This window comes from Bos mutus, chromosome 2 (assembly GCF_027580195.1).
Source record: "Bos mutus isolate GX-2022 chromosome 2, NWIPB_WYAK_1.1, whole genome shotgun sequence".
Lineage (NCBI taxonomy): Eukaryota > Metazoa > Chordata > Mammalia > Artiodactyla > Bovidae > Bos > Bos mutus.
The window spans coordinates 43679393-43705341 of record NC_091618.1 but is presented as its reverse complement, the minus strand read 5'-3'; the positions used below and the strand labels follow the sequence as shown (position 1 = coordinate 43705341).

The following is a 25949-nucleotide window of genomic DNA, read 5'->3' as shown; positions in this document are numbered from 1 at the left end:
CATTGAGCAACCAAGGAAGCCCGAAGTTTTGTAGTAATTTTATGTATTTCTTGTCCTACTTCAAAGGTTTTCTATCTCTGGAGCAAATAGCATAAGATAGAAATGCATCAAAATACATGCTATTTATCATATTGTTAATTTTAGGTCATGCTATACCCAACAACTATTCATTCAGAGGGAATAGGGTGGTTCTGAAAATAGCAGGCGTTGTCTCTTTCATTTGTTTTCTTGGAATTGAAATGAGGGCAAAGTTTTCCTTTGTCTTCCAAATCATCAATAATCCATGGAGTAAGGGGCTTCTCTGGTAGTCCAGTGGCTAAGAAGCCATGCTGCTAATATAGGAGGTACCCAGGTTCAATCCCTGGTCAGGGAACCAGATCCTATGTGCTGCAACTAAGATCCTGTGCAGCCAAATACATAAATATAACAAATTATAATAATCCATGAATTAAACTTAACCTCCATGAGCAATAATGCCACTGACATTGACATCACTTCAGAGACACCTCCTTGCCTTGATGGTAAGTGTGACACGACATCAACCCCCACCAAACCCACTTCCTTTCCAGCAAATAGAAAACAGTTAAGGACGTGAATTCACTGTCAGGCTTAAACACTGAAGGAGAAAACTGCATTTGCTTCTGGCAAACATGAAGTCAGACCTCTGGTATTTCTTTCTCTTCTGCATCCAAGTTGAAATTCTAGCAGGTAAGTGACTTATTGAATATGCATTATTAAGTTATAATTCAAGTGAACATTAAGAAAAATCAAAGGTGGAAAAGTTAGGCACCAAATAGAAAGTTTTTGTTTGTTTTTTAGAAAGTAAGAACAATTACAGAAAAGCCCAAGCCCATGGCTAACAGCATTTATGTCACTGTTTTAAGATGAAAAATGTCTCATCAGATCATTAAAATTTTAAATTACCTGCTTGAAGTTAACTTTTAGTGGATAAAATAGAAGAGTGGCTTACTGTTCTCAGAGGAAGATGAAAGGCAAAATGACTTGTGTCAACAGAATGAAAAAAAGTAGGCCTGGCATTTGGCTGGGAGAAAATAAAATGGAAGGGCTTTGAAAAGAAGGAGTTTTATTTTAATCTTATCTGGGTGGTCTTGTCAGAAATGCCCTGGCTGCCACAGGGATTTTTTAGCACTAATGTCAAGGTCCTTGTGAAAGGCCAAGGATCAGTGGACAATGTAAAACAGTCCTTAGCCTCTGAAGACACTAAAAAAAAACCATTCTGAAGTCCTCAATTCTTTCTCTGATATGGTGTATATCAGACTCTATTTGAATATTTTAAATAATGCTACCAACGATGAAATTAATATGTGTTTCTTCTACTTCTTATTGGGTATGTTTTCAATTATTTTCTTTTTATCTTTAAGTCTGGGCCATGTTCCCAAGGTTGGGAAAAAACAAAGTGAAATTATATTACTTTGGGAAGTTTTACTAACACTAAAAGTGCAGGCAGAATTTTGGTTGGTATACTTTTATTTAGAAATGTTTTGCAGTGGTACCAAAAGCAGACTTTATTTTTATCTTCAAAGAAAAAAAAAAGTGTATTGATCAAATATTTGAGCTTGTGGTGGCTCAAGGTGGCTCCAAAGCTCTTAAGAGGAATGAGGAATTATTTATAGGTCCCAAGGGTAGTTTGGGACCACTATACCTTTTCTACAGCCAGTGAAATCCTTTAGCTGCACAAGCAACAGGGAATAGCACAGGGATCGATATTCATTCATTCATTCACTCAGCCGTTCATTCATTCAGCACCAAGAACTTGCCATGTAGGCAGTACTGTGCTGGCCTCTGTGTGTGTAATGATGAGCAAAACCAGGTTAGTCCCTGCTCTCATGAAACTAACTGAAAGGCTGGAGAGAGGCAAATCAGATAATTTTGTGAATGAAATGACAATTACAGACAGAACTCAGTTCCATCAGGGGATGTAACAAAAAAAAACTTGTGTAGACTGGGTGGATATGGAGGTGCAGGTGGGGGGTGGGGTTCATTCAAGTCTTTTAAGTGGTCCTTGAGCTGAGATTTGCAGGATAAATAAGAATAAATGGGGAGAATGGTGGGACATTCATATCATGGACATTTCATATCATGAGAAGAGTAAGTGCAAAGGTCCTGTGTCAGGAAGGAATGAAGTAAGTCAGAAAGCAGGAAGAAGATGGATGTGCCTGAGGACAGAGAGGGAAAGAGTTGGCGATGGTGCAAGATGAGGCTGGAAGGGAAAGCAGAAGCTAGACTATTCAGACCTTATGTGCCACATGAAGGATTGTGGATTTTCTCCCAAGAACTTTGGTTCAAGTCATTGAAGGGGTTGTTTGTACTGTTAGAAAGTGTCCCAGTACGCCAAACCCGACTGGGTACTTGTGGTGGTTTATGCTCAGGAGATTCAAATTAACAATGGTGTTACCACTGTGGAAGGATCGATCCAGCCTAGGTGGAATTATTTCCAGTTGTCAGACTAAGCTGATTAATACATTGTACTTCTGGAATGATATATATCTTAAATTTTGATGGAATAAAATCAACATTCCCTCTCATCACACAGAAAACCATGCCACACGACAAGCTGTTTTCCTATTTGGTGGCAAAATTGGAGCATGAATGGCTAGATGGAGATAGTAAACTGCTTAACAATTTTTTTTTCTAGCTGTGTTTTGCTCCTTTAATTTATATAATTGATTCAGCTGGTTCAGGGATTTATCATTGGTAAGGCATTCCTTATTAAATGAACTTGAGCATCTATGCTCCTAATTTAAGGCAATCACTATGCCTTTCTTGCAGTTAATTCTTGTTGGAGTATAGTCGCTTTACAATGTTGTGTTAGTTTCTGCTGCACAGCAAAATGAATCAGCTACATGTATGCATATATCTCTCTCTCTTTTTTTTTTTTTTTTTGGATTTCCTTCCCATTTAGGTCATCATATCCAAAGTATCATCACAATCCATTTATTCAGCAACTACTGTTTTAAAGACTCTAAATGCAAAGTAAAGACCAAAACTGCAGTCAACTAAGTTCTTGCAGCTCCCTTCCTTTGGCATATTTTTAATCCTCCCAACTAGGTAGGCTTTCTCATCCCACGAAGAGGTAGGCATTCTTAGATAATGTTTGAAGAATCTCAGGAAAGGCTAAGTGTTTGGTTACCTAGTATTTAGTGGCAGAACCAAGATTAGAATTCAAATACATCTGATTCCAATATCCACTATCTTTCTGTACCATGTTGAAGTAGTGGAGAAATAACATGAATCTCAAATAAGAGAAATTACCAGTTTTGTTATTTGGTTGGTGAGTTAAGAGGGAAAGAAATCTTGGTGATTCTCAGTCTTCTATTGATCTCAATGTAAAATTTAACAAAATCATCTTCTTTTAATGATTCTGGAACAATAAGGTTCTTTGTTGTAGAAGCATTTGGGAAAAGTGGGACCTTCTGTCTACATTTAGAAGACGTTCTTTCCAGAACTTATGGGCAATGGAGACCATGTGGGTGATCTGATGAATTCTGGTTTTGGAAAGACCACTTTGAAAGCAGTGAAGTGTGAATGGGCAAGATCAGGTGGTGTTTAATAAATGTGCATGTCTCATGGTGTGTTCTGGGTGGAAGCTGGAAGGGGAACCCTCAGGCTCATTTTGAGCCTTGATTTTGTCACCTAGGCATTGAAGCAGTGGTTCCTCAACTCCATCATCTGAGAGAAAAACCATCTCTTTGGTGTCTCCAGCATCTGCTCCTCCCCAGTGTTCAGGGGAGGAGTTGAGGCAACCTTTGAGCCTCCTCCTTTCAGTGTTTGTGCTACATTTAAAAAATCCAAATTGTCCATTTTTCTTTCAGTAGTTGAATTCACGCCATTTTCTCACTCAGTACAATAACTCTATGTTGATTTAGTGTGTTTGTGCTCAGTTGTTCAGTTGTGTCCAACTCTCTCCGATCCCATGGACTGTAGCCTGCCAGGCTCCTCGGTCCATGGGATTTGCCAGGCAAGATACTGGAGTGGGTTACCATCTCCTTCTCCAGGGGATCATTCCAACCCAGGGATCAAACCTGAGTCTACTGTGTCTCCTGCATTGCAGGCAGATTCTTTACTGCTGAGCCACCAAGCAAGCCCTATATTGATTTTACTCCTTCAACATTATGTTTATTTTGATTTTCCTTGGTTGTGGTATTTTCTTTTATTTTTGTTGAAATGAGGAAGTTTCTTTTCCAGACTACAGAGGAAATCTTCCCTCTGTAATTTGAAAGGTCTGCTACACTTCTTGGTTGACTAAGTCACTGTCATATTCAGAGCATCTTAATTGAATATCTATTTATTATTGTAAATAATAAATCATAATTTAATAATGAAATGATAAAATCATAATAAAATCAATAATGACAATAGGCTTGCTTGACATGTTTATCCCCCACCCCCTGCAGTGACATGGGAACTTCACAATGTTCTCTTTTCACTCTTATATTTTCTGTTTAGTGCACCCTTGCCCCTTACATGGGGCTTCCCAGGTGGCATTAGTGGTAAAGAGTCCGCCTGAAAGTGCAGGAGACACAGGAGACTTGAGTTTGATCCCTGGACCAGTAAGGTTCCCCTGGAGGAGGACATGGCAACCCACTCCAATATTCTTGGCTGGAGAATCCCATGGACAGAGAAGCCTGGCAGGCTACAGTCCATAGGCTCACAAAGAGTCAGACATGACTGAAGTGATTTAGCATGCACACCCCATATGTGGGTTTTGTTGAAATAAATGAAAACTTGTAGTTGCAGATCATTGCTAAGTTTTCTCTAACAGAAATTCTCCTCTGATTGAAGGATTCTCTCCTTATACTCACATCACCTCTTTTCAATGGCAGCATCAGTCTTGCCATCTGCTCCTGCCTTGTCATCCCTGTTCTTATCCAATGTTCAGAAGACTTCTATTATTTTCTTCAGATACCTTGAAGTCTCTGAATTCCAGCATGGGTAAAGATGTTTTCCTTTTACTCTGATGAATAACTAATATCTTTCCTGGGAATAAGATTCCTGATCTGTCCTCTTTTCTCTTAATTGTCTGTGGATATTCATTCACTGTCTGCTGGCTTCTAGAGTTGTGGGTAAATAGTTCCATGCTAGTCTGACTCTCATTACTTTGCAAGTAGCTTAAAAAAATTTCTCTGGAGTCTCGTTGCTTCCCCGATGGCTCAGACTGTAAAGTGTCTGCCTGCAATGCGGGAGACCCGGGTTCGATTCCTGGGTTGGGAAGGTCCCCTGGAGAAGGAAATGGCAATCCACTCCAGCACTCTTGCCTGGAAAATCCCATGGACGGAGGAGCCTGATAGGCTACAGTCCATGGGGTCACAAAGAGTTGAACACGACTGAGCGACTTATTGGAATCTGGAATTCCACTAGGATATGCCTAATTCTGTGAGTGTTTTCATTAACATTGTTTGAGACTGAGTGAGTCTTTTCAAACTGAAGATTTCAGTTCTTTATTTTAAACTTTTGGGATATTTTTCTCTTCCCGTGGTTGTTTAGTCATATCTTTGTCTTTTTTTCCTTCTTTCTAGAAATGCTTATTATTTTCATGAAGGTCTTGAGATCCTTGTTGTTTCATAATTAGTGAACAAAATGACTTTCATAACTTGCAATTGGTATTAACAACTTCCTCAGATGAAATGGAATATTTTGGTTTTTAAATTGCTAGCAGAATATTCCAATTTCTTAGTAGAAACAAAATGCGAGTGTGTAGGGAGGATTTCAGTTCTCATCTAAGCTTTGCTCACTGTAGTATCCATAGACTTGCTTGACAAAAAAATTGGCCTCAGTATTCACAGTTGTAAACTGAGCAAAACCCATAGCTTATGCTGACTCCCTATCCTAACAGCGTGACTTTTATACATAAAAGATGCAAAAGATAAAATTTCAAAGCTCAGTATATATATAAACATATGTATACACGTACATATACATATACACACATGTATATACACATACACTTACACATCATTTCGGAGAAGGCAATGGCACCCCACTCCAGTACTCTTGCCTGGAAAATCCCAGGGACGGGGGAGCCTGGTGGGCTGCCGTCTATGAGGTCACACAGAGTTGGACACGACTGAAGCGACTTAGCAGCAGCAGCAGCACACATCATTTGCTGTCTTCAATGCCTGAATAAAAAGCCACGTTTACTCCATAAATGGCATCTCTGTGCTACTTCTATTCTAATAAATTGAGTCTATTAAATGACATATTTTGGTCATTCTAAGTAAAATAAGAATATGGCATTCAACACCTTTTAAGGAAAATTCAAAATTACACTTTGGAGTTTGTAACTTAAGTATGCAAAAAATATGTAACACAAATGAGAGCTGTTAGTCAACAAGTGATTTTTCCCATTAGTCTGGCCTGTATGGTTGATTGAAACAGACAGGCAAGTTTAGAGAGAGGCAGAAATCAGGATATGAACCTCCTCTGACTCTTGCAGACATACTGATGTCTGGATCTACTTTGCATGAAGAAAAGCCAAGAAGAATCAGGTTGTCTTTAAGGAAAGTAATGGACTCAAGAATTTTGAGTCAGTCAACCACTAGTTCTGATAGTGTCTTTTGTTTGTCTGAGTGTACTGCCATAGACATGGCACTTCCAACAAGCAACAGACGATCACTTAGAAGGAACCTCTTCAAGTGTAAGACATCAAAGTTTTTATAGCCAGCAATTATACTCTCCTATGACTTAGAGCCAAAAAAATTCATTCATAAAAAACAACAAGAAACAGAAATAAACCTCTGCTGCTGCTAAGTCGCTTCAGTTGTGTCCGACTCTGTGCGACCCCATAGACAGCAGCCCACCAAGCTCCACCATCCCTGGGATTCTCCAGGCAAGAACACTGGAGTGGGTTGCCATTTCCTTCTCCAATGCATGAAAGTGAAAAGTGAAAGTAAAGTCGCTCAGTCGTGTCCGACTCTTCGACTCTTTGTGACCCCATGGACTGCAGCCTACCATTCTCAAATTCAAGCTTTGTTCATTTTGTACTATTTAGGACTGAAGCAAAATCTTCTTGGAGTTCCTGTTTGCACTTATTTAACTATGAGAGTTTCTTATAGATGTGAATATATCTGTTTACTTTTCTACAGGCAAGTTAGTTACAATACTTATCAAGAATTTAGACCTCATTAGAGCAAGGACCCAGACTTTGTTGCAGGTTCAAGTACACAAGGCAGCTCAACACACAATGGTTTAAGGCTGTCTAGGGAAATGAGTGTATTAAACACAATGTAATTTCATATACAATAAATAATTTTATGTATTTTTTGGTGTATAATAACCTTTTCAATCATATAAAACATACGTGGCACCAACATCAGTTCAGTTCAGTTCAGTTCAGTCGCTCGGTCGTGTCTGATTCTTTGCGACCCCATGAGTCACAGCACGACAGGCCTCCCTGTCCATCACCAACTCCCAGAGTTCACCCAAACTCATGTGCATCGAGTTGGTGATGCCATCCAGCCATCTCATCCTCTGTCGTTCCCTTCTCCTCCTGCCCCCAATCCCTCCCAGAATCAGAGTCTTTTCCAATGAGTCAACTCTTCACATGAGGTGGCCAAAGTATTGGAGTTTCAGCCTCAGCATCAGTCCATCCAATGAACACCCAGGACTGATCTCCTTTAGGATGGACTGGTTGGATCTCCTTGCAGTCCAAGGGACTCTCAAGAGTTTTCTCCAACACCACAGTTCAAAAGCATCAATTCTTCGGCACTCAGCTTTCTTCACAGTCCAACTCTCACATCCATACATGACCACACGAAAAACCATAGACAGACCTTTGTTGGCAAAGTAATGTCTCTGCTTTTGAATATGCTATCTAGGTTGGTCATAACTTTCCTTCCAAGGAGTAAGCGTCTTTTAATTTCATGGCTGCAATCACCATCTGTGGTGATTTTGGAGCCCCAAAAAATAAAGTCTGACACTGTTTCCACTGTTTCCCCATCTATTTCCCATGAAGTGATGGGACCAGATGCCATGAATGTTACTTTTCTGAATGTTGAGCTTTAAGCCAACGTTTTCACTCTCCTCTTTCACTTTCATCAAGAGGCTTTTTAGTTCCTCTTCACTTTCTGCCATAAGGGTGGTGTCATCTGCATATCTGAAGTTATTGATATTTCTCCTGGCAATCCTGATTCCAGCTTGTGCTTCTTCCAGCCCAGCGTTTCTCATGATATATTCTGCATAGCAGTTAAATAAGCAGGGTGACAATATACAGCCTTGACGTACTCCTTTTTCTATTTGGAACCAGTCTGTTGTTCCATGTCCAGTTCTAACTGTTGCTTCCAGACCTGCATACAGATTTCTCAAGAGGCAGGTCAGGTGGTCTGGTATTCCCATCTCTTTCAGAATTTTCCACAGTTTATTGTGATCCACACAGTCAAAGGCTTTGGCATAGTCAATAAAGCAGAAATAGATGTTTTTCTGGAACTCTCTTGCTTTTTCAAAGATTCAGCAGATGTTGGCAATTTGATCTCTGGTTCCTCTGCCTTTCCTAAAACCAGCTTGAACATCTGGAAGTTCATGGTTCACGTATTGCTGAAGCCTGGCTTGGAGAATCTTGAGCATTACTTTACTAGTGTGTGAGATGAGTGCAATTGTGCAGTAGTTTGAGCATTCTTTGGCATTGCCTTTCTTTGGGATTGGAATGAAAACTGACCTTTTCCAGTCCTGTGGCCACTGCTGAGTTTTCCAAATTTGCTGGCATATTGACTGCAGCACTTTCCCAGCATCATCTTCCACGATTTGAAATAGCTCAACTGAAATTCCATCACCTCCACTAGCTTTGTTCAGTCATGCTTCCTAAGGCCCACTTGACTTCACATTCTAGGATGTGTGGCTCTAGATCAGTGATCACACCATCGTGATTATCTTGGTCATGAAGATCTTTTTTGTACAGTTCTTCTGTGTATTCTTGCTATCTGTTCTTAATATCTTCTGCTTCTGTTAAGTCCATACCATTTCTGTCCTTTATCGAGCCCATCTGTGCATGAAATGTCCCCTTGGCACCAACATAAACACCACTTTAAGTATTTGGAACAATTATATACCTAATACATCTTGAAGGAAAAGAAATACTTGAAAATAACTTCTAAATCTAGGTTAATGTTAAGAACTTCTTTTTCTTCCTTTTTCTCAGCAAGTCTCTTTAGCTTCTGTCCTTCAATTTCTATAAAATTAGGGAGTTGGGCTAGATTATTGGACTAAGGGGCTCTTTAGGAAGGGTGACTCTGGTTTCAGATTGTCTAGGTTCAAATCATGGCTCTACCTCATTCTGGGCCCATTATTCAAGCCTCAGTTTCCTCATCTGTAAAATAGGGATAAATATAGAAAATCTGATGTCAAATACTGTTATAAACATCAAATGATATATTGAATGTAATGTATCTAAAACCTTAATACATGAGAAACATGCAATGCTTATAAGTTGCAATTATTATTATTATTATTTGGAAGCTTTGGAAGGCTTAGATATTTGTATAACTCCAGAACCACTGGGCTTCAAAGAATTGGTTGGGAGTCATTCAGTCTGAGCCTTTGCCTTTGGACTTGGAAATAAGTGTTCTCCATTATCTAGTAAATAGGATCTTTTGCTCTCTTTTCCTTGATCACCTCCTCACCCCAATGAAGGACATTTACCAATCGTGCTCATTTTTCATATCCATCTGCTCATTCATTCATTATTATTGAGTATCTAATATACTCCAGGTCCTGGGATTATTTAAGTGACCATGATACAATCTTTATACTTGTAAAGCTATTGGTTAAATGAGGAAGATAGACAAAAATAATTATGATCTAAGCTTATACATATTATAAACATATCAATGTAAACAAAGATTAATTGAGAGCATAGAGATGGGAATCTTTGTCTAGGGGTCTCTGAGACCAGTTTAAACTTGTTCTTAAAGGATGAACAAGGATTTCTAAGCAAATAAAGTGGTAATAGGCTATTCTAGTCTATGGGGATAGAGGTAACCAAGTTAAAGGAATGGCCAAAATGTATAGTGCAGCTTGAAGCTATATGGTCCTTAATATCATGAAAGGGTTTTGTATCATGCCAAGAAAATTGTTTTTTTTTTAACCTCATAAGCAACAAGGTAATGGATATTTTTAACCTGGGAAGTAGCATGCTTTTTAGTAACACAATTTTGGAAGCAGGTATAGAGGCTAGATTTGGAGGGAGTGAGGCTGTTGAGAATGCCAGTCAAGAAGATGCTTCCACACATGAGGGAAGTTGTAAAATAGTCCTGGATTGGTGATAGGAATACAGAAGAGCAACTGAATTTGAGAGCAACTGGACTTGGTGACTAATAGGATCAGGACAGTCAGAGAGGCAGATCAGAGAGAGGGAGACCTGAGGAAGACTGAGGTCCTAACTCCTTAAAGGACAGGACTTGTTTGGGTTTGGTGAGTGAATGCTGAATTCAGTCTGGAAATGTTACTCTTGATGTGTCAGGCACATCCTGAGAAAGATGTTGAAAGGAAGCCGGAAAGAAGGAACTAAGCCAAGGGAACGGTGGGCTGGAGATAAAGGTTACTGAGTAGAGAGTAGAGTTTATTTTAATTACTTGTAAATATCACGACAAAGTTTATAACATCTCTGGGATTTTCCCATCAGTTTTCACTAGAAGAAAACCAATCTTTCATTTAAAAGCATTACACATTTTGGAACACCAAAGGTTGTTTTACCTCCTCTACAGAGTTCCTTGGAGAAAAAAGCAATTCACACAATCTATGCTTGTGTCAGTATGCACACGTGCGCGCACACACACACACACACACTTTTGGCTTTTTAACTTTCTCCTTTTTTTCTTAAATTTTTTTACTTCCTTTTCTTCAAGTGTTAAGACTTTGGATTGGGCTTATTTTGCCTACCCTTGCTACTGATTTAAATCTCTACTTTAGATTACGGATGCCTTTGAATAATAAGGTAAATATTGGAGAAGGCAATGGCACCCACTCCAGTACTCTTGCCTGGAGAATCCCAAGGATGGAGGAGCCTGGAAGGCTGCAGTCCACGGGGTTGCTGAGGGTTGGACACGACTGAGCGACTTCACTTTCAATTTTCACTTTCATGCATGGGAGAAGGAAATGGCAACCCACTCCGGTGTTCTTGCCTGGAGAATCCCAGGGATGGGAGAGCCTGGTGGGCTGCTGTCTATGGGGTTACACAGAGTCGGACACGACTGAAGCAACTTAGCAGCAGCAGCAGCAGCTGTTTTTCTGGAGAAGGCAATGGCAACCCACTCCAGTACTCTTGTCTGGAAAATCGCATGGACGGAGGAGCCTGTGGGCTGCAGTCCATGGGGTCGCTAAGAGTCAGACACGACTGAGCGACTTCACTTTCACTTTTCATTTTCATGCATTGGAGAAGGAAATGGCAACCCACTCCAGTACTCTTGCCTGGAGAATCCCAGGGACGGAGGAGTCTGTTGGGCTGCCGTCTATGGAGTCGCACAGAGTTGGACACGACTGAAGTGACTTAGCAGCAGCAGCAGCAGCAGAAATAATGCATATATTAAAATCTGCTAATCAGGATTCTAAAAGTTTTAGCTGGTAGGTGTATAAGAAATGACAGTGTTCTTATGAGTCGTTTAAAAAAAGTGGTAGTTTAAAAAAAGTGGTAGAAAGCACATTTTATAAATGCTAGAATTTCTTAGTAAAAGCCCAAACGTAACAAAACCCTAACATAAACATTGCCATTTTTAGCACTTTGCATCTTATGTCACATTTGTGTGCTATGCTAAGCTAAAGATTATCGTTATTGGATTACAGAAAATATTTTTAATAAGCCTATCAATAATTGCATACTCAGGAGTTCTTATCTTTCTATCACTCAGATCTTTGTGGAGGTTTGTGGTTAAAAGTCTGAGTTAAGGAGAGTTAAGTCAAATTGCTGATCTGTCTCGCACCCTCTGCACTGTGTGGGTTTTTAAAGTGTTTTTGCCAAAAGACTTTCAAACAAGTATAATATGACTCCTTATAAAGAGTCCTGGCAGAACAGGTTCTAACAAGACAATCTGACACTGAAGAAATGAAATAGTTCAGATATTAAAAGAATCAGTTTGCAAATAAACTTCTGAACCATAGTGCAATTCTCAGGTGAACTTTTTTTCAGAGCTTTTTCTTAATAGCTGCCCCTAAAAGAAGATGCAAATGATTTTATCTTTTGAAATGTTTGAAGATCTAAAGAAATCATCTAATACAAAGATTTTGATTTTACTGTTAAAACCTTAGTCTACTAATATCAATGATAATGTTATAAAAATCATAGCTAGAAGCAGTGAACAGGTTTGAACCTCTGTTGGAAAGACTGAACCCTTTAGACATGGTGGTCAATGTGATTAAGTATAGTATCTATATTTTAGAGTACTGATAATCTAGGAGTAGCAACAAGAAGTGAACAGATATGGTAGCAAAACAAAAACGAAGTCTTATTATCCAGATTTTAAAACTCATCACCAGAGTTCAAGAGAGCATTATCCTATTTGTGTTTTTAACAATGCATTAAGTGCTAAATGTGATAGCATTGTGTTTCTATTACAAATATCTTCCCTGGTGGTTCAAATGGTAAAGCATCTGCCTATAATACAGGAGACCCAGGTTCTATCCCTGGGTTGGGAAATCCTCTGGAGAAGGAAATGGAAACCCACTCTCGCCTGGAAAATCTCACGGACAGAGGAGCGTGGTAGGCTACAGTCCATGGGGTAGCAAAGAGTCAGACAGGACTGAGTGACTTCACTTTCTATTACAAATCATTAACAGGCTCTGGTTATGAAACATCTGGGTGTATTAGAACAGTTATTGGTTCAGAGGCACCTATCATAGACATCCATTGGGCAAATTTAATGATTCTGCCCTCTGGAGGATACAAAAATAACCAGGTTTAAATCTGTCTTCCTCTCTGTAGATACAAGAACCAAGAGAATAGTCAACCATCTAAACAAATCTCTGGGCTTCCCAAGTGGCACTAGTGGTAAAGAATCCACCTGCCAATGCAGGAGTCTTAAGAGACTTGGGTTTGATCACTGGGTTGGGAAGATCCCCTAGAGGAGGGCATTGCAACCCACTCCAGAATTCTTGCCTGGAGAATCCAATGGACAGAGAAGCCTTGCAGGCTCGGTCCATAGGGTTGCACTGAGTTGGACATGACTGAAGCAACTTAGATGCACACCTACAAATAAGTCTTTATGAACCTGGTAGATATTTATAGTACTTAAAGAACATGCTTCTTTAATACTCAGGTAATATTCATTAGAATCTGACATCCCAGTTGAGGAGGTATCTTCTGTACTTGATTGTGTATTTGCATGTACTTGTCTGCAGAGGAAAGACAATCCTAGGATCATGTCCCAACTATGAGCTGTGTAATCCTGGGTAATATACTCACTTTTCTGACCCCAGTTTGGCTTGATAAATTTAAATTTAAAATGAAAGGGTTAACTGGATCATTTCTAAGAGCCTTTTTGGTTCTTTAATATTCTATGCTTTATCTCCCTAGATTTATTATATCACTGAGCTCTACATATTCATCCATCCATCCATCCAATAAATATTTATTGTGACTTACTACATACCAGGTGCTATTGTAGATACTTGCGATGGATCACTGGATAAAATCAACAAGGTCTCTGGTTTTAAAGCTTACATTATTGGGTAATAAACAAGTAAACAAACAAATCAGATAATGATACTTTATCTCAGGTAATATGCTAGAACATGACTTGGAATGGGGCTTCCCTGGTAGCTCAGATGGCAAAGAATTTGCCTGCAATGTGGGAGACCTGGGTTCAGTCCCTGGGTTGAGAAGATCCCCTGGAGAAGGGAATGACCATCTACTTCAGTATTCTTGCCTGGAAAATTCCATGGACAGTGGAACCTGGAGGGCTACAGTTCATGGGGTCAAAAAGAGTCAGATATGATTGAGCAACTAACACTTTCACTTGGATTGAGTGGTCAGTGGTTGCTGGAGAAGTAAGAAGCAGCCATATGAAAATAAGAGATAACATTTCAGACAAAGAAACAAGAAATTTAAAGCCCTGGAGTCCAACTTCTCATGTTTGAGGAATAGAAAGAAGAGCAGTGTGATTGCAGTGTAGTGAGTGACTGGTATTAAATAGTGTTAGCAAGACAGGGTAGATCATGCAAGTCATGGAAACCAGTGTAAGGAGTTAGATTTTCTTCTAACTGAGATGGGAGGCCCTGGATGCTTTGTTAGCAGGGCAAGTGCTCTATCGGATTATGTACATAAGAAGATTATTCTGGTTTCCCTGAGGAGCATGGATGGTGAATGTGCACGAGTGAGAACAGAAAGTTTGGAAGCTCTCGTCATGCCAGAGAGAGATGTTGCTAATTTGGACCAATAGCAGTTTAGATGGAGAAATGGGTAGATTCTATTGGATTTAAAACAGAGGAGGAAATTAGACTTTCTTCCTGTAGACAGATTTCAACAGTGATCCTCTAAGACTCAGTCTGAAGTGATCACTGTAAAGCTTCTTGTGGTTGCCTGCTTCCATTATACTTTCTCTGGTTGTTGCTAGTGGCACTTCAACCTCAGATTGTACCCCAAATCTTTCATGTGCCCAAGAGGTTGTGTGACCTTAGACAGACAATCTAATCTGTCTGGGTCATCAGTTGACTGTAAACGGAAAAATTGGACTTGCTGTATGATTTGTATGTTTGCTAGGTTTGACTGTGTCTGATACTGGGCAGACGTTGAATCATGTTACAGGAAACACAAGTGTGAAGGTGGAGCTGTTTACAGGATGCCTGAAACATGCGCAGACAGTGAATATGAAAACTTATGCATACTGGGAATGGAGATGGTGATTTAGCAAGTGTGAGGAACATATCAAAGAGAGTGTAAGAGACTATTTTAGAGGATGATTTTATATTAAAATGTGGTATGTGAGAAGAAAGACATTGATGAGGAAGACGGTCACAATTTTCCACCACTGGCATGGCAGGAGAACTGACCAAAGAGATGTGATGCCCAATCAAAGCAGACACTGACTATAAAAGTTGGTGCTATTGTACCAGTACTCCTGGTTGAATATCAGACTTGAAGATAACATCTGGGAAATGTGGAGAAAAGATTCTAGCTGCTTCTATAGTTATAAGGAACTAAAATATTCAGATTTTTCTTAAATTGTCTGTATATCCATTAAATGCTTTAGTCATGATTATAGGGATGACCTCCTTTTGATACTGTTTTTCAAATGCCATCAAAGAATGAGGAGATTTTGTGATGAGAGATTTGAGGTTCTACAGGATCCAGAGCAATTGTGAAGCAATTGATTACATGCCCTATCTGATTCCTGTAGTTGAAAAAGTTCAAATAGCAGATTAAGAGTTACTAAATGGTTTTCCAGATGGAAAGGTTTAAATGTTGGGTGTGTCTGCACACTTAGTCACTCAATCATGTCCAACTCTTTGAGCTCGCATGGACTGTAGCCCACCACACTCCCCCATTTATGGAATTTCCCAGGCAAGAATACTGGAGTAGGTTGAAATTTCATCCTCCAAGCATTGGGTATGTGGACATTTAAGTCAGGCTTCTTACCACCACATTTAATAATAAAAAGGTGACAGGCAATTTATATATTAAAATTGATAAAATGAATAATTAAGAGTGTCTAGCAGAAGGTTCCCTTGTCTTTACACTGTCTCCATTTATTGTTTATAGATTTTTTTGGTGATGGTTTTTTCCCCTCTGTGATAACCTAGATGGGTGAGATGGTGGGTGCCGAGGGGGGTGGGTGAGTGGGCAAGAGGTTCAAGAAGGAAAGGATATATAGATACATATACATATATACATACATATAGCTGATTCACTTTGTTGCACAGCAGAAACTAACACAACATTCTAAAGCAATTATACTCCAATAAAAAAAAAGTGTCTCTAGATATGAGAATTTGGGATCTCCAGTTACTCCTTGCAGAGAAGGCAATGGCACCCCACTCCAGTACTCTTGCCTGGAAAATTCCATGGACGGAGGAGCCTGGTAGGCTGCAGTCCATGGGGACGCTAGGAATCGGACACAACTGAGCAACTTCACTTTCACTTTTCACTTTCATGCATTGGAGAAGGAAATGGCAACCCACTCCAGTGTTCTTGCCTGGAGAATCCCAGGGATGGGGGAGCCTGGTGGGCTGCCATCTCTGGGGTCGCACAGAGTTGGACACGACTGAAGCAACTTACCAGCAGCAGCAGCAGCAGCAGCAGTTACTCCCCGAGCTTACACCCTCAGCACTGTCACTCAAGAAAAACTTGAGTAGTCTTCCTCAGTTCAGTTCAGTTCAGTTCAGTCACTCAGTCGTGTCCAACTCTTTGCGACCCCATGAATCGCAGCATGCCAGGCCTCCCTATCACCAACTCCCGGAGTTCACTCAAACTTGTGCCCATCGAGTCGGTGATGCCATCCAGCCATCTCATCTTCTGTCGTCCCCTTCTCCTCCTGCCCCCAATCCCTCCCAGCATCAGAGTCTTTTCCAATAAGTCAACTCTTCACATGAGGTGGCCAAAATACTGGAGTTTCAGCTTTAGCATCATTCCTTCCAAAGAAAACCCAGGACTGATCTCCTTCAGAATGGACTGGTTGGATCTCCTTGTAGTCCAAGGGACTCTCAAGAGTCTTCCTAGCCATACCTAAATGCTTTATAGGTCAGGAAGATAGTCTCATTAATTTTCATTTCTCCTGACTTCCTGGAATAGCCCAGTAAGATGCTGGAACAGAGAGAGGATTATGGAAACATGGTTTCTCCTCTGAAGAATTCAATGGCAAAGTAATCTCTCTTGGTTGTTCATGGTCTCATCTGGTTATGTTCTCATCCTGAATCCACAGACAGTAAGTGTTGGAAAGGACTTTAAGATGTCTTGGTCCCAGTTCCTTATTTCACAGATGAAGAAACTACAGTCTAGAGAGGGATCCTTGTTACAGAGACTTGTGAATGGCAAAGCCAGAATTTTCCTCTGGTTTCCTTGGGAACCACTGCATTGTACTTCTCTCACTCTGCACCACCAACCATTATATTTCATGTTGTGTTGGGTTATAGGTCATAGTGTGGGTATAAAAGGAGGAAAAGGTGCGGACAGAATCATCTTCAGAAATAGAAGTGCATCTGTGTCTGGGTGAGCACAAGGGTGGCTGCAGACACTTTTGTTCCAAGATTCCTTTGTGGTTTACACACTGCCATTCTAAAGTCCTTGGGAAATTTGCTGTGAACATTTCTAAAGAAACTGTGAACCAGCTCACTGATTTTATCTTCTGCATCAAAGCAAGAGTAGTGCAACATAATTTACTTTCAGACAAATAAGTCCCCATGCAAATCATCTTTTATTTTAATCTAATGTAGATTGCACCTATTCTCATGTGATCAATTTTCCCCCTTTGCCTGTTGCTTATATTTACCCTCAATTTTTTAAATGAAACAAGCATTAGTTTTTTTTTTTTGTACTTTGAAACCATTTTTTTTCTAGAACAAAGCATCTATTCAGAAAAGTGAAAAAATAAAATGTGCAATTTAATGAATAACTACTAAGCATACTACCTTCGGAGAAGGCAATGGCACCCTACTCCAGTACTCTTGCTTGGAAAATCCCATGGACAGAGGAGCCTGTTAGGCTGCAGTCCATGGAGTCGCTAAGAGTCGGACATGACTGAGCGACTTGACTTTCACTTTTCACTTTCATGCATTGGAGAAGGAAATGGCAGCCCACTCCAGTGTTCTTGCCTGGAGAATCCCAGGGACGGGGGAGCCTGGTGGGCTGCCATCTCTGGGGTCTCACAGAGTCGGACACGACTGAAGTGACTTAGCATACTACCTTACTCCCACAATTACCACAGGTCCAGAAGTCAAACATTGTCAGCACACAGACAGCTTTCCGCTCTGTATTTCTTTCCTGATCCCAACTCTTCTTCCCCTTTATACAGAAGCATCGTACTAAATTTTGTGACATTCATTTGGGTTTTATAGTCTGTTTCTATTCTTTTGGTCATTATTAAGAAATCACAACATGTGTACTTCATTTATCAAAGTTTCAACGTTACATATACATTTTCTGTCTGCCTAGACAATCTATTTTAGGTTGACAGTTTCATTCAGTACTCTAAAGATATAAGATGTAATCCCACTGTATCATAACTTTTATTGTGGATCTTGAGACACCACCTGTCAGTCTAACAGTTGCTTTTTAGAAAAAAAGTCAGTCTCTTTCCCCTGGTTGTTTTCAAGATTTTTATTATAATATGTCAACTAAAGAGCCTCTTGATGAAAGTGAAATAGGAGAGTGAAAAGGTTGGCTTAAAACTCAACATTGAGAAAACTAAGATCATGGCATCTAGTCCCATCACTTCATGGCAAATAGATGGGGAAACAGTGGAAACAGTGACAAACTTTATTTTTTGGGCTCCAAAATTACTGCAGTTGGTGATTGCAGCCATGAAATTAAAAGATGCTTGCTCCTTGGAAGAGAAGTTATGACCAACCTAGACAGCATATTAAAAAAAGAGACATTATTTTGCCAACAGAGGTCCGTCTAGTCAAAGCTATGGTTTTCCCAGTAGTCATGTACAGATGTGAGAGTTGGGCTATAAAGAAAGCTGAATGCTGAAGAATTGATGCTTTTGAACTGTGGTATTGGAAAAGACTCTTGAGAGTCCCTTGGACAAGAAGGAGATCCAACCAGTCCATCCTTAAGGAGATCAGTCCTAGGTGTTCATTGGAGGGACTGATGTTGAAGCTGAAACTCCAATACCTTGGCCACCTGATGCGAAGAGCTGACTCATCTGAAAAGACAGTGATGCTGGGAAAGATTGAGGGCAGGAGGAGAAGGGGAATGACAGAGGATGAGATGGTCAGATGGTATCACCAACTTGATGGACATGGGTTTGGGTGGACTCCAGGAGTTGGTGATGGATAGGGAGGCCTGGCATGCTGCGGTTCATGGGGTTGCAAAGAGTTGGACACGACTGAGCGACTGAACTGAACTGAACTGAATAGTAATCCCAATCACCTTAAACAAAGTTCAGTTATTGAGGTTTTTCTGGACCATTGGAGTGATTTGAAGGGGGGGCATAATCTGGGTGAAAGCTGGTTTACTTCTGCTTTACCTGTATTCCAAGAATGCAAACCTTGGGGATTTCATCTTACTAAGGAGAAATCTGATAAAATGTCTTTTACCAGATTTCTCACTTTCAGACTCTGGAAGTTGAGACATGAAAACGAAAATATAAATCTGAGAGAACAGCATACACTCTCAAAGTAAAAGCAAGTTCTAACCTTTGCTTTTCTCCTTTGATTCTGGTTCTTTAAATTTAATCTAGTAATTTCTTCTTTATTTTCACCATTTAATCTTTTAAATTAATAATTTTAGGCATTTCATTAAGCATTTTTGGTTATTTCGGTGTGGGAGTTAGTTTGAAAAATCTGGACTGCCATAACTGAAAAATAGAACACTCATATATATTTTCACAATCAAATCCTCAAGTTGAAAATCTATTCCCTAACAATATGAGAGATAGAAAGCCTAGAGATATTAAAAAAAAAGTAAGTAACTATGGTAAATCTTAAATAAAATTGACACACTGGTGTAAGCAGAGTTGTGGCAAGTGAATTCTCCTGCATAATGCTAGTCCTGTTAAAAAGTGGAACAGTTCTTCCCAAAAGCAACATGGCCATGCAGAGTGTCATTAGAGTCTTTAAAAGATTTTTCCCACATGTTGAAATATTTACATGAAATCAAAATGCTGGAAATAACCCCAACCAGTCAACATGAGTGGAATGCTTTAACAAGTTATTCTAGATTGACATTCAGCCTTTTGTATAGGCATTAAAAAGGATAATTATTATGACTATGTAAAAAATAGAACATTTATAATATTAAATGCCAATAGAAGAACATTAAGTAATACGTTTGCTATATAAAATAAGTATATATCTGGAAGGTAAAGAGCAAAAAATTCACAGATAATATCTATTTCACTGGAATAGGAGCAAAAGGTAATTTTTTTCCTTAAAAATTCTTTGTACTTGTTACATAGTTTTCTCAAGAGTAAAACCAGGGATTTCAAAATTTAAACTAGCAACTGTCATGGTAATAATTTTTTCCAAACAATTTCAGTATGAAATTTAATCATATTAAAAATAAAAAAGGAAAAAGGAAGGCAGAGAGCTGTTTGAACTTATAACTCAGAATCTGCAACTGGTCCAAAACCATTTCAGCCTCTTTCTTCTGTGATCCCCTATGTAGCTCACAAAAACAACTTTGGCTTCCTATAAGCTTCAAATTTGTTTATTAAAATGAGACAGTAAATAGAAAATTTGGATCTTTATCTTTATCATCAGACTTTGATTCAGTTCTCAATGGATGAGGTTCAGAGAAGACATGTTTCTATCATTTGAAAACAATTTTCATTTGTTCTTTCACTCTCTTAGAGCATATAGTGTAAATATATAGTTATACATAATCATTCATTTTTAGTTTAAGCTGTTTTGTGCTTTAAAAAGTTTTTTTCCCTAAACTATGTTTTTCCCCGAATTTCTCATTGTTTGACTAAAGTGCTAATCCTCCTTCAATTTTAATTTTCAAAGTCACTTTCTCCAAGTGGCATTATCTGAATTCTTCAATAAAAATTAGGACCCATGTACCTATATTTGAATAGTACTCCATTTCTAGCATAAATTATGGTGCATGACTACATATTTATTTGTCATCTGTCTCCAATATCAAATCTGCCAAAAGGAAGGAACCACTTCTGCTTGATTTATACTATGTAAATGTATTATTTAATATATTAAATATTATGTACTTATGTATGATAAACAAGTCTCTGTTTAGGTTTTTTCCTAATTCACAGTTCTACCTTAATATTCTATATTTTGGTTGTGAAGTTCTTTCATTTTGTTGCAATGATGGTGACTTTATGAAGAGATGACTTTTGTGTTCAAATATAATGATTAGAGGAACAAAATCATAAAATTTTGCTTTCTTTTTTTTGCCCAGGAGAATTCAATGATTCTGCTGCATCTGAGATGTTCATATTTCACAATGGAGGTGTACAAATTTTATGCAAATACCCTGATACTGTTCGACAATTTAAAATGCAGTTGCTGAAAGGGGATAATGTACTCTGTGATCTCACTAAGACTAAAGGAAATGAAGACACAGTATCCATCAGGAATCTGAATGTCTGTAAATTTCAGTTATCCAATAATAGTGTCTCTTTTTTTCTATATAATTTGGACAGTTCTTATGCCAGCTATTACATCTGCAAATTGTCAATTTTTGATCCTCCTCCTTTTCAAGTAGATATTCTAAGCAGAGAATATTTGAATATTTATGGTAAGATATTGTTTTCATCTTCTAGACTTAAGAGTATATATGCATTTTAACATTTTTCTCACTTGTGAAAACAGTTAAACAAACAAGTATCATATAAACTGCTGAGTTAGAAATAGGTCATATTGTCTTTAAAACAGACATGCTGTTGAAAATCAGGAAAAAAATTAGAACAAATGTCAAAACCCATGGCTTAAGAGCTATTACCTCTATTCACCTAAAGTTTAAGGTTTGGGTTTTTTGTTGGGGTGTGTGGAATTAAGTGAGATGATTGAAAACAATAGTTTTCTACAGTACTTTTCTTACTGTTTTGCAAGAACATAGACAGCAAAGTCTTTTCCATTAACCACATTTGTAGACATATATGTACATGGGGTCTTTTTGGTTTTATTTTTGGATCCTTGCTATCATACTGAGATGATGTTATTTATTTACTATTTACTGCATTTCATGGTTGTACTGAATAGAAACTTTATTTGATTAAATAGCTCTTTTAAATTTAGTAAATGAACTTATAATTCAGCAGTGAAAGGGGAGATTTGATTCTGAGACTTTTTCCTTGTCTAACTAATCTTTTTTTTCAACCCAGAATCAGAGCTTTGTTGCCAGCTGAAGTTCTGGTTACCCATAGGATGTGCAGCTTTTGTTACAGTCTGCGTTTTTGGATGTGTCCTTATGTATTGGCTTACAAAAAAGGTGAGCAACATCGATCTTTTCTTGCACTAGCTTTACTGGGGGATATCAGTAGTTCTTTACTCATCAGAGTATGTATTGCTTTTTCCAGAATAATTTGATTGACAGACAGATAATGTCTTTTCTTTAAGATGTGCCTATTAATTAAACTACTAACTTGGAACAGAAGCTTATTTACTTTATAGCCACTTCATTCCAAGAAGAGTTCAGTGGCTTCCAGAGAGATATGTCATTATTATTATTCCAAAATGCTAAGGGAAAGGGGCCATGGAAAGACCAAAAGGGAAAAGGAAGTTTAAAAGATTTTTTAAAAGATGCTTCCAACTTTAAAATATATTATTCCATGTGGACTGCAAATTTGATTCTAAGTTTCCAAAGTCAGGGCAGATGAAACAGTTATAAGCTTTCCTCAACTTGTCAATTAAGAAATAATCAGTGAGAAAGTCTTGGAAGATGCCATCAGTAGTTGAGAAAGAAACTGCCAGTTTTTTTACATGGTAAGTTATTAGGACTCTTTGCTTTTAAAGAAAATCACTGAAAAGCTATGCAGAAAGATAAAAGAACGATAACGAAAGTCTCTCTGTGCTGGCGAATATTCTTTTTAATCTATCACAAAATGGGTTCTCAAAGAAATTATACCATTCTGAGTATTATGCAAGGATGTTAGCACCTTCAAGCACATCCACAGTGTGATCATTGGCCATACAGTATGTGTATTTGTTTCCAGAAAGGAATTTGGAAAGAGAGACAAAAAAGGAAGAGAGTAAGATGAGTCCTGTGGTCTTAAGTCTATGGCGGAAGGAAAAGTAAAGGCATAAATGAGAAAAGATACCGAGCAGAAAGCCTTTTATTTAAAGTCCTTTACACATATGGTTCCCCTTGAAAGTGAAAGTCACTCAGTTGTGTCCAACTCTTTGCGACCCCATGGACTACACAGTCCATGGAATTCTCCAGGCCAGAATACTGGAGTGGGTAGCCTTTCCCTTCTCCAGGGGATCTTCCCAATCCAGGGATTGAATCCAGGTCTTCCAAATTGCAAGCGGATTCTTTACCAGCTGAGCTACAAGGGAAGCCCAGGAATACTGGAGTGGGTAGCCTAATCCCTTCTCCAGTGAATCTTCCTGACCCAGAAATCAAACTGGGGTCTCCTGCATTGCAGGCAGATTTTTTACCAACTGAGCTATCAGGGAATCCCAAAGTCAAGAGCCTAAGTCTCATTTAATACTTTGTCACATACTGCTTCAACAAAGAATAGAAATCAGTAACACACACACACACACACAAGAATGGAGATGGGGACGAGGAGAAGACAAACCACGTTTCTGACTTTTCTTGCAGAAGTATCCCACCAGCGTGCATGACCCTAACAGTGAATATATGTTCATGGCAGCGGTGAACACTGCTAAAAAGCCTGCACCCACAGGTACAGTGACACACGGGGATTTGGGAAGGGAAGAGTGTTCTTTACATGAAGCCTATAATTTTAATTTTTTATTTGAAAAGAAGGGAAGATGTCTTTAAGACAGAATTTTAGTATTTTCTGTAAAATGCCAAAGTTTCATTTTCACTGAATTGATGCTTTGTCTCATTCATTGAAAATAAACAATATGGTAGAGCTCAAAGTTTGCAATAGGAGCCAAGTTTACAATAGAGGTTGGGTCAAACTCCATGGAAAATGTAGAATTGGTGCTCAATCTTGAAACATAAAGAAGAGTTTAGAAGGGGTATATGTTTCCCTGTGTGTGTGCATGTGTGTGTGTGTATATGTGTGTGTTTATAAGAGGCAGAGGAAAGGAGAAGTTTTGTTGAATGGGCTTGGCACATAAAGAACTTTTAAAGAATTTATGCTATATTTCTATTACAGATGTGACCCGTAATTTGGAACTCCCTGGCACCCAGGCATGAACCACCTTGGCCAGTTCTCTACAACTTGAAGGGCAAGATTCTCTATTTCCTGGACCACAGAGAGTCTGACTTGATTTGACTACATACATCTTCTGCTAGAGTTTTGTTCAGTCTGGACCACTGACTACGTCAGTCAATAGGGATTTCAACAGACTGCCTTAGTACTGTTGAGTTCTCTTAAAACAAATACCCTCTTGCAACTAGCTTTATAGAAAGCCCAGCTCATGTGTGCTCGACAAACAGACCTCACTGGGATGGAATCCCTGTTTTCACATCTGCTTATAGCAAAGCACCAGCCAGGAGAACAAACACATCTACAAAAATGTTTTAAAGATGTCAGGGGTACCAAATCTGCAAAGCAAATGGGCAGCTGAGAGCCAGAGTCTATCTGCATTTCACTACAGACTACCTTTTCTTTCTGTAGGAATGACCATTCCTTTCATAATCAGGCAGTAGAGGAAGATGCTTGAAAACTGTAGTTATTTTATTTTTGAGGTGTGGATGTGTAACAATAACATACTGATACGTTTGTACACAGCACTCTTTTCCAACTTCTTAACCCCAGTTGACCACTGCCCCAACAATTTAGATGCTTTCTTCTGCCCTCAATTTTCCTTTTAAAAATGCTTCTACCTAACTACTTGACAGGCATACAGAGTTGGGAGCTACTGTCTACATTTTTTCCTTCTGCTGCTCAGTTACATATATGTAGTTGCAGTCTAGTGAATATAACTTGCCTGTATTCTCCCTAAATAAGCATAATTTTTGCTCCAGAGAGATATCTTATTTTCCCAAATTTCCCAAAATTTTCCAGATGTCCTTATAATGTATTCTATGAAAAAGATTTACTTTGCCTTCAGTTTACTTTCCAAATGGTTTACTTTGCTGACATGTTGACATCAGTGGTAGGAAGCACTGCTCAGAATCAAAAGTGACTTCATTTTTTGACACTTTTTTCTACTATTTTTATATTTTCACGGTGCTATTAATTACAAACCAGCCTGTTTTTGGATATCATGCTAAAATTTTGAACAAACTAAGAAAACCATCTTTCTTTGTCAAGCATTGTCCTGGAAGGTAAAGCCCATGATCCATTCAGCAGAAGGCTACAGTTCTTAGAGGTCACTGCCAAGCTTCAGCCATGATGCCGCTGTTCTTTAGAGGTTGAAGTGGCCCCCATCAGCCTGGAGCAGCTATCCAGACCTGGATGGAATTCCCAGAATTGGGAGACTCTACTGAGCCAGGACAACCAGGTGGTCTTCCCCCTGGGGCTGAAGCCACCCTGGGAACCAGAGTGGGTCTGCTTGACTTTTCCTCCAGGATCTGTGATGAAACACAGATGTGTCAGGAAAACATCTGTATGATCCCCCCCTCCTAGTAACCATTCAGCCTGGAAACTGGCCCTGGCTCTTCAAGACAGTCTTCCTTTGCCTTCAGTTTGGCTGTAGAGATTCTTAAGTACATATAACATGTGATTATTCTTAGCTGAAATATTTTCTTCACTTCCTGTCTGCATGCCCAAGGCTTCTGAAGCAGCCAATGTGTATGTGACATTTTCAATTTAGGTAAAAAGGGATTATTTAGTAGTTTTAGAATGTGTAGTTGCCTGCTTATCGTTACTTTAAAAACGAGACCTGAGATGTCATTATGCATACTTATATTATTTTAAGCATGTGTGATGCTGGATATGTACAGTACAGTACTGAATGTGTAATTTGAATCAAGTACGATGTTCTACTGAGTTGGACAACCTGGCTGGCTTTGCAGAGGTGTTCCCAGAATTGTTTGTGGCTTTCTGCGTGGGGTGTCAAGTGGGGAGGACAGCCCTCAGGTGGTCCACTTCTCCTGGTTGTCTGAGTTGTACTCTGAAACACCTGCATCCTTAGCCCTGTATGTTTCAAAGGGAATTATTAAAGGATACAATTTCTGTGAAATAAAAGCTGGTTTGAAGAGGAGCTAATTATGAAATAGATTTTAGTAGTATTAGGAAGCTGAA

General features: G+C 39.0%; 1 protein-coding gene across 1 annotated transcript; it reads left to right on the top strand.

Moving 5' to 3' along the window:
• The first annotated feature begins 573 nt into the window (after window positions 1–573).
• Window positions 574–25949, top strand: ICOS (inducible T cell costimulator). The gene is made up of 5 exons (XM_005904279.2): window positions 574–708; window positions 21020–21358; window positions 21945–22051; window positions 23387–23471; window positions 23913–25949. Exons 1-5 carry the CDS (start codon window positions 651–653, stop codon window positions 23951–23953), a joined length of 630 nt encoding a protein of 209 aa, XP_005904341.1. The 5' UTR covers window positions 574–650; the 3' UTR covers window positions 23954–25949.

Coding starts and splice junctions, on each gene's coding strand:
- ICOS (XM_005904279.2), top strand. CDS start 651: ATGAAGTCAGACCTCTGGTATTTCTTTCTCTTCTGCATCCAAGTTGAA. Junction 21,359..21,944: donor AGAATATTTGAATATTTATG/GTAAGATATTGT, acceptor TTTTCAACCCAG/AATCAGAGCTTTGTTGCCAG. Junction 23,472..23,912: donor TAAAAAGCCTGCACCCACAG/GTACAGTGACAC, acceptor TTTCTATTACAG/ATGTGACCCGTAATTTGGAA.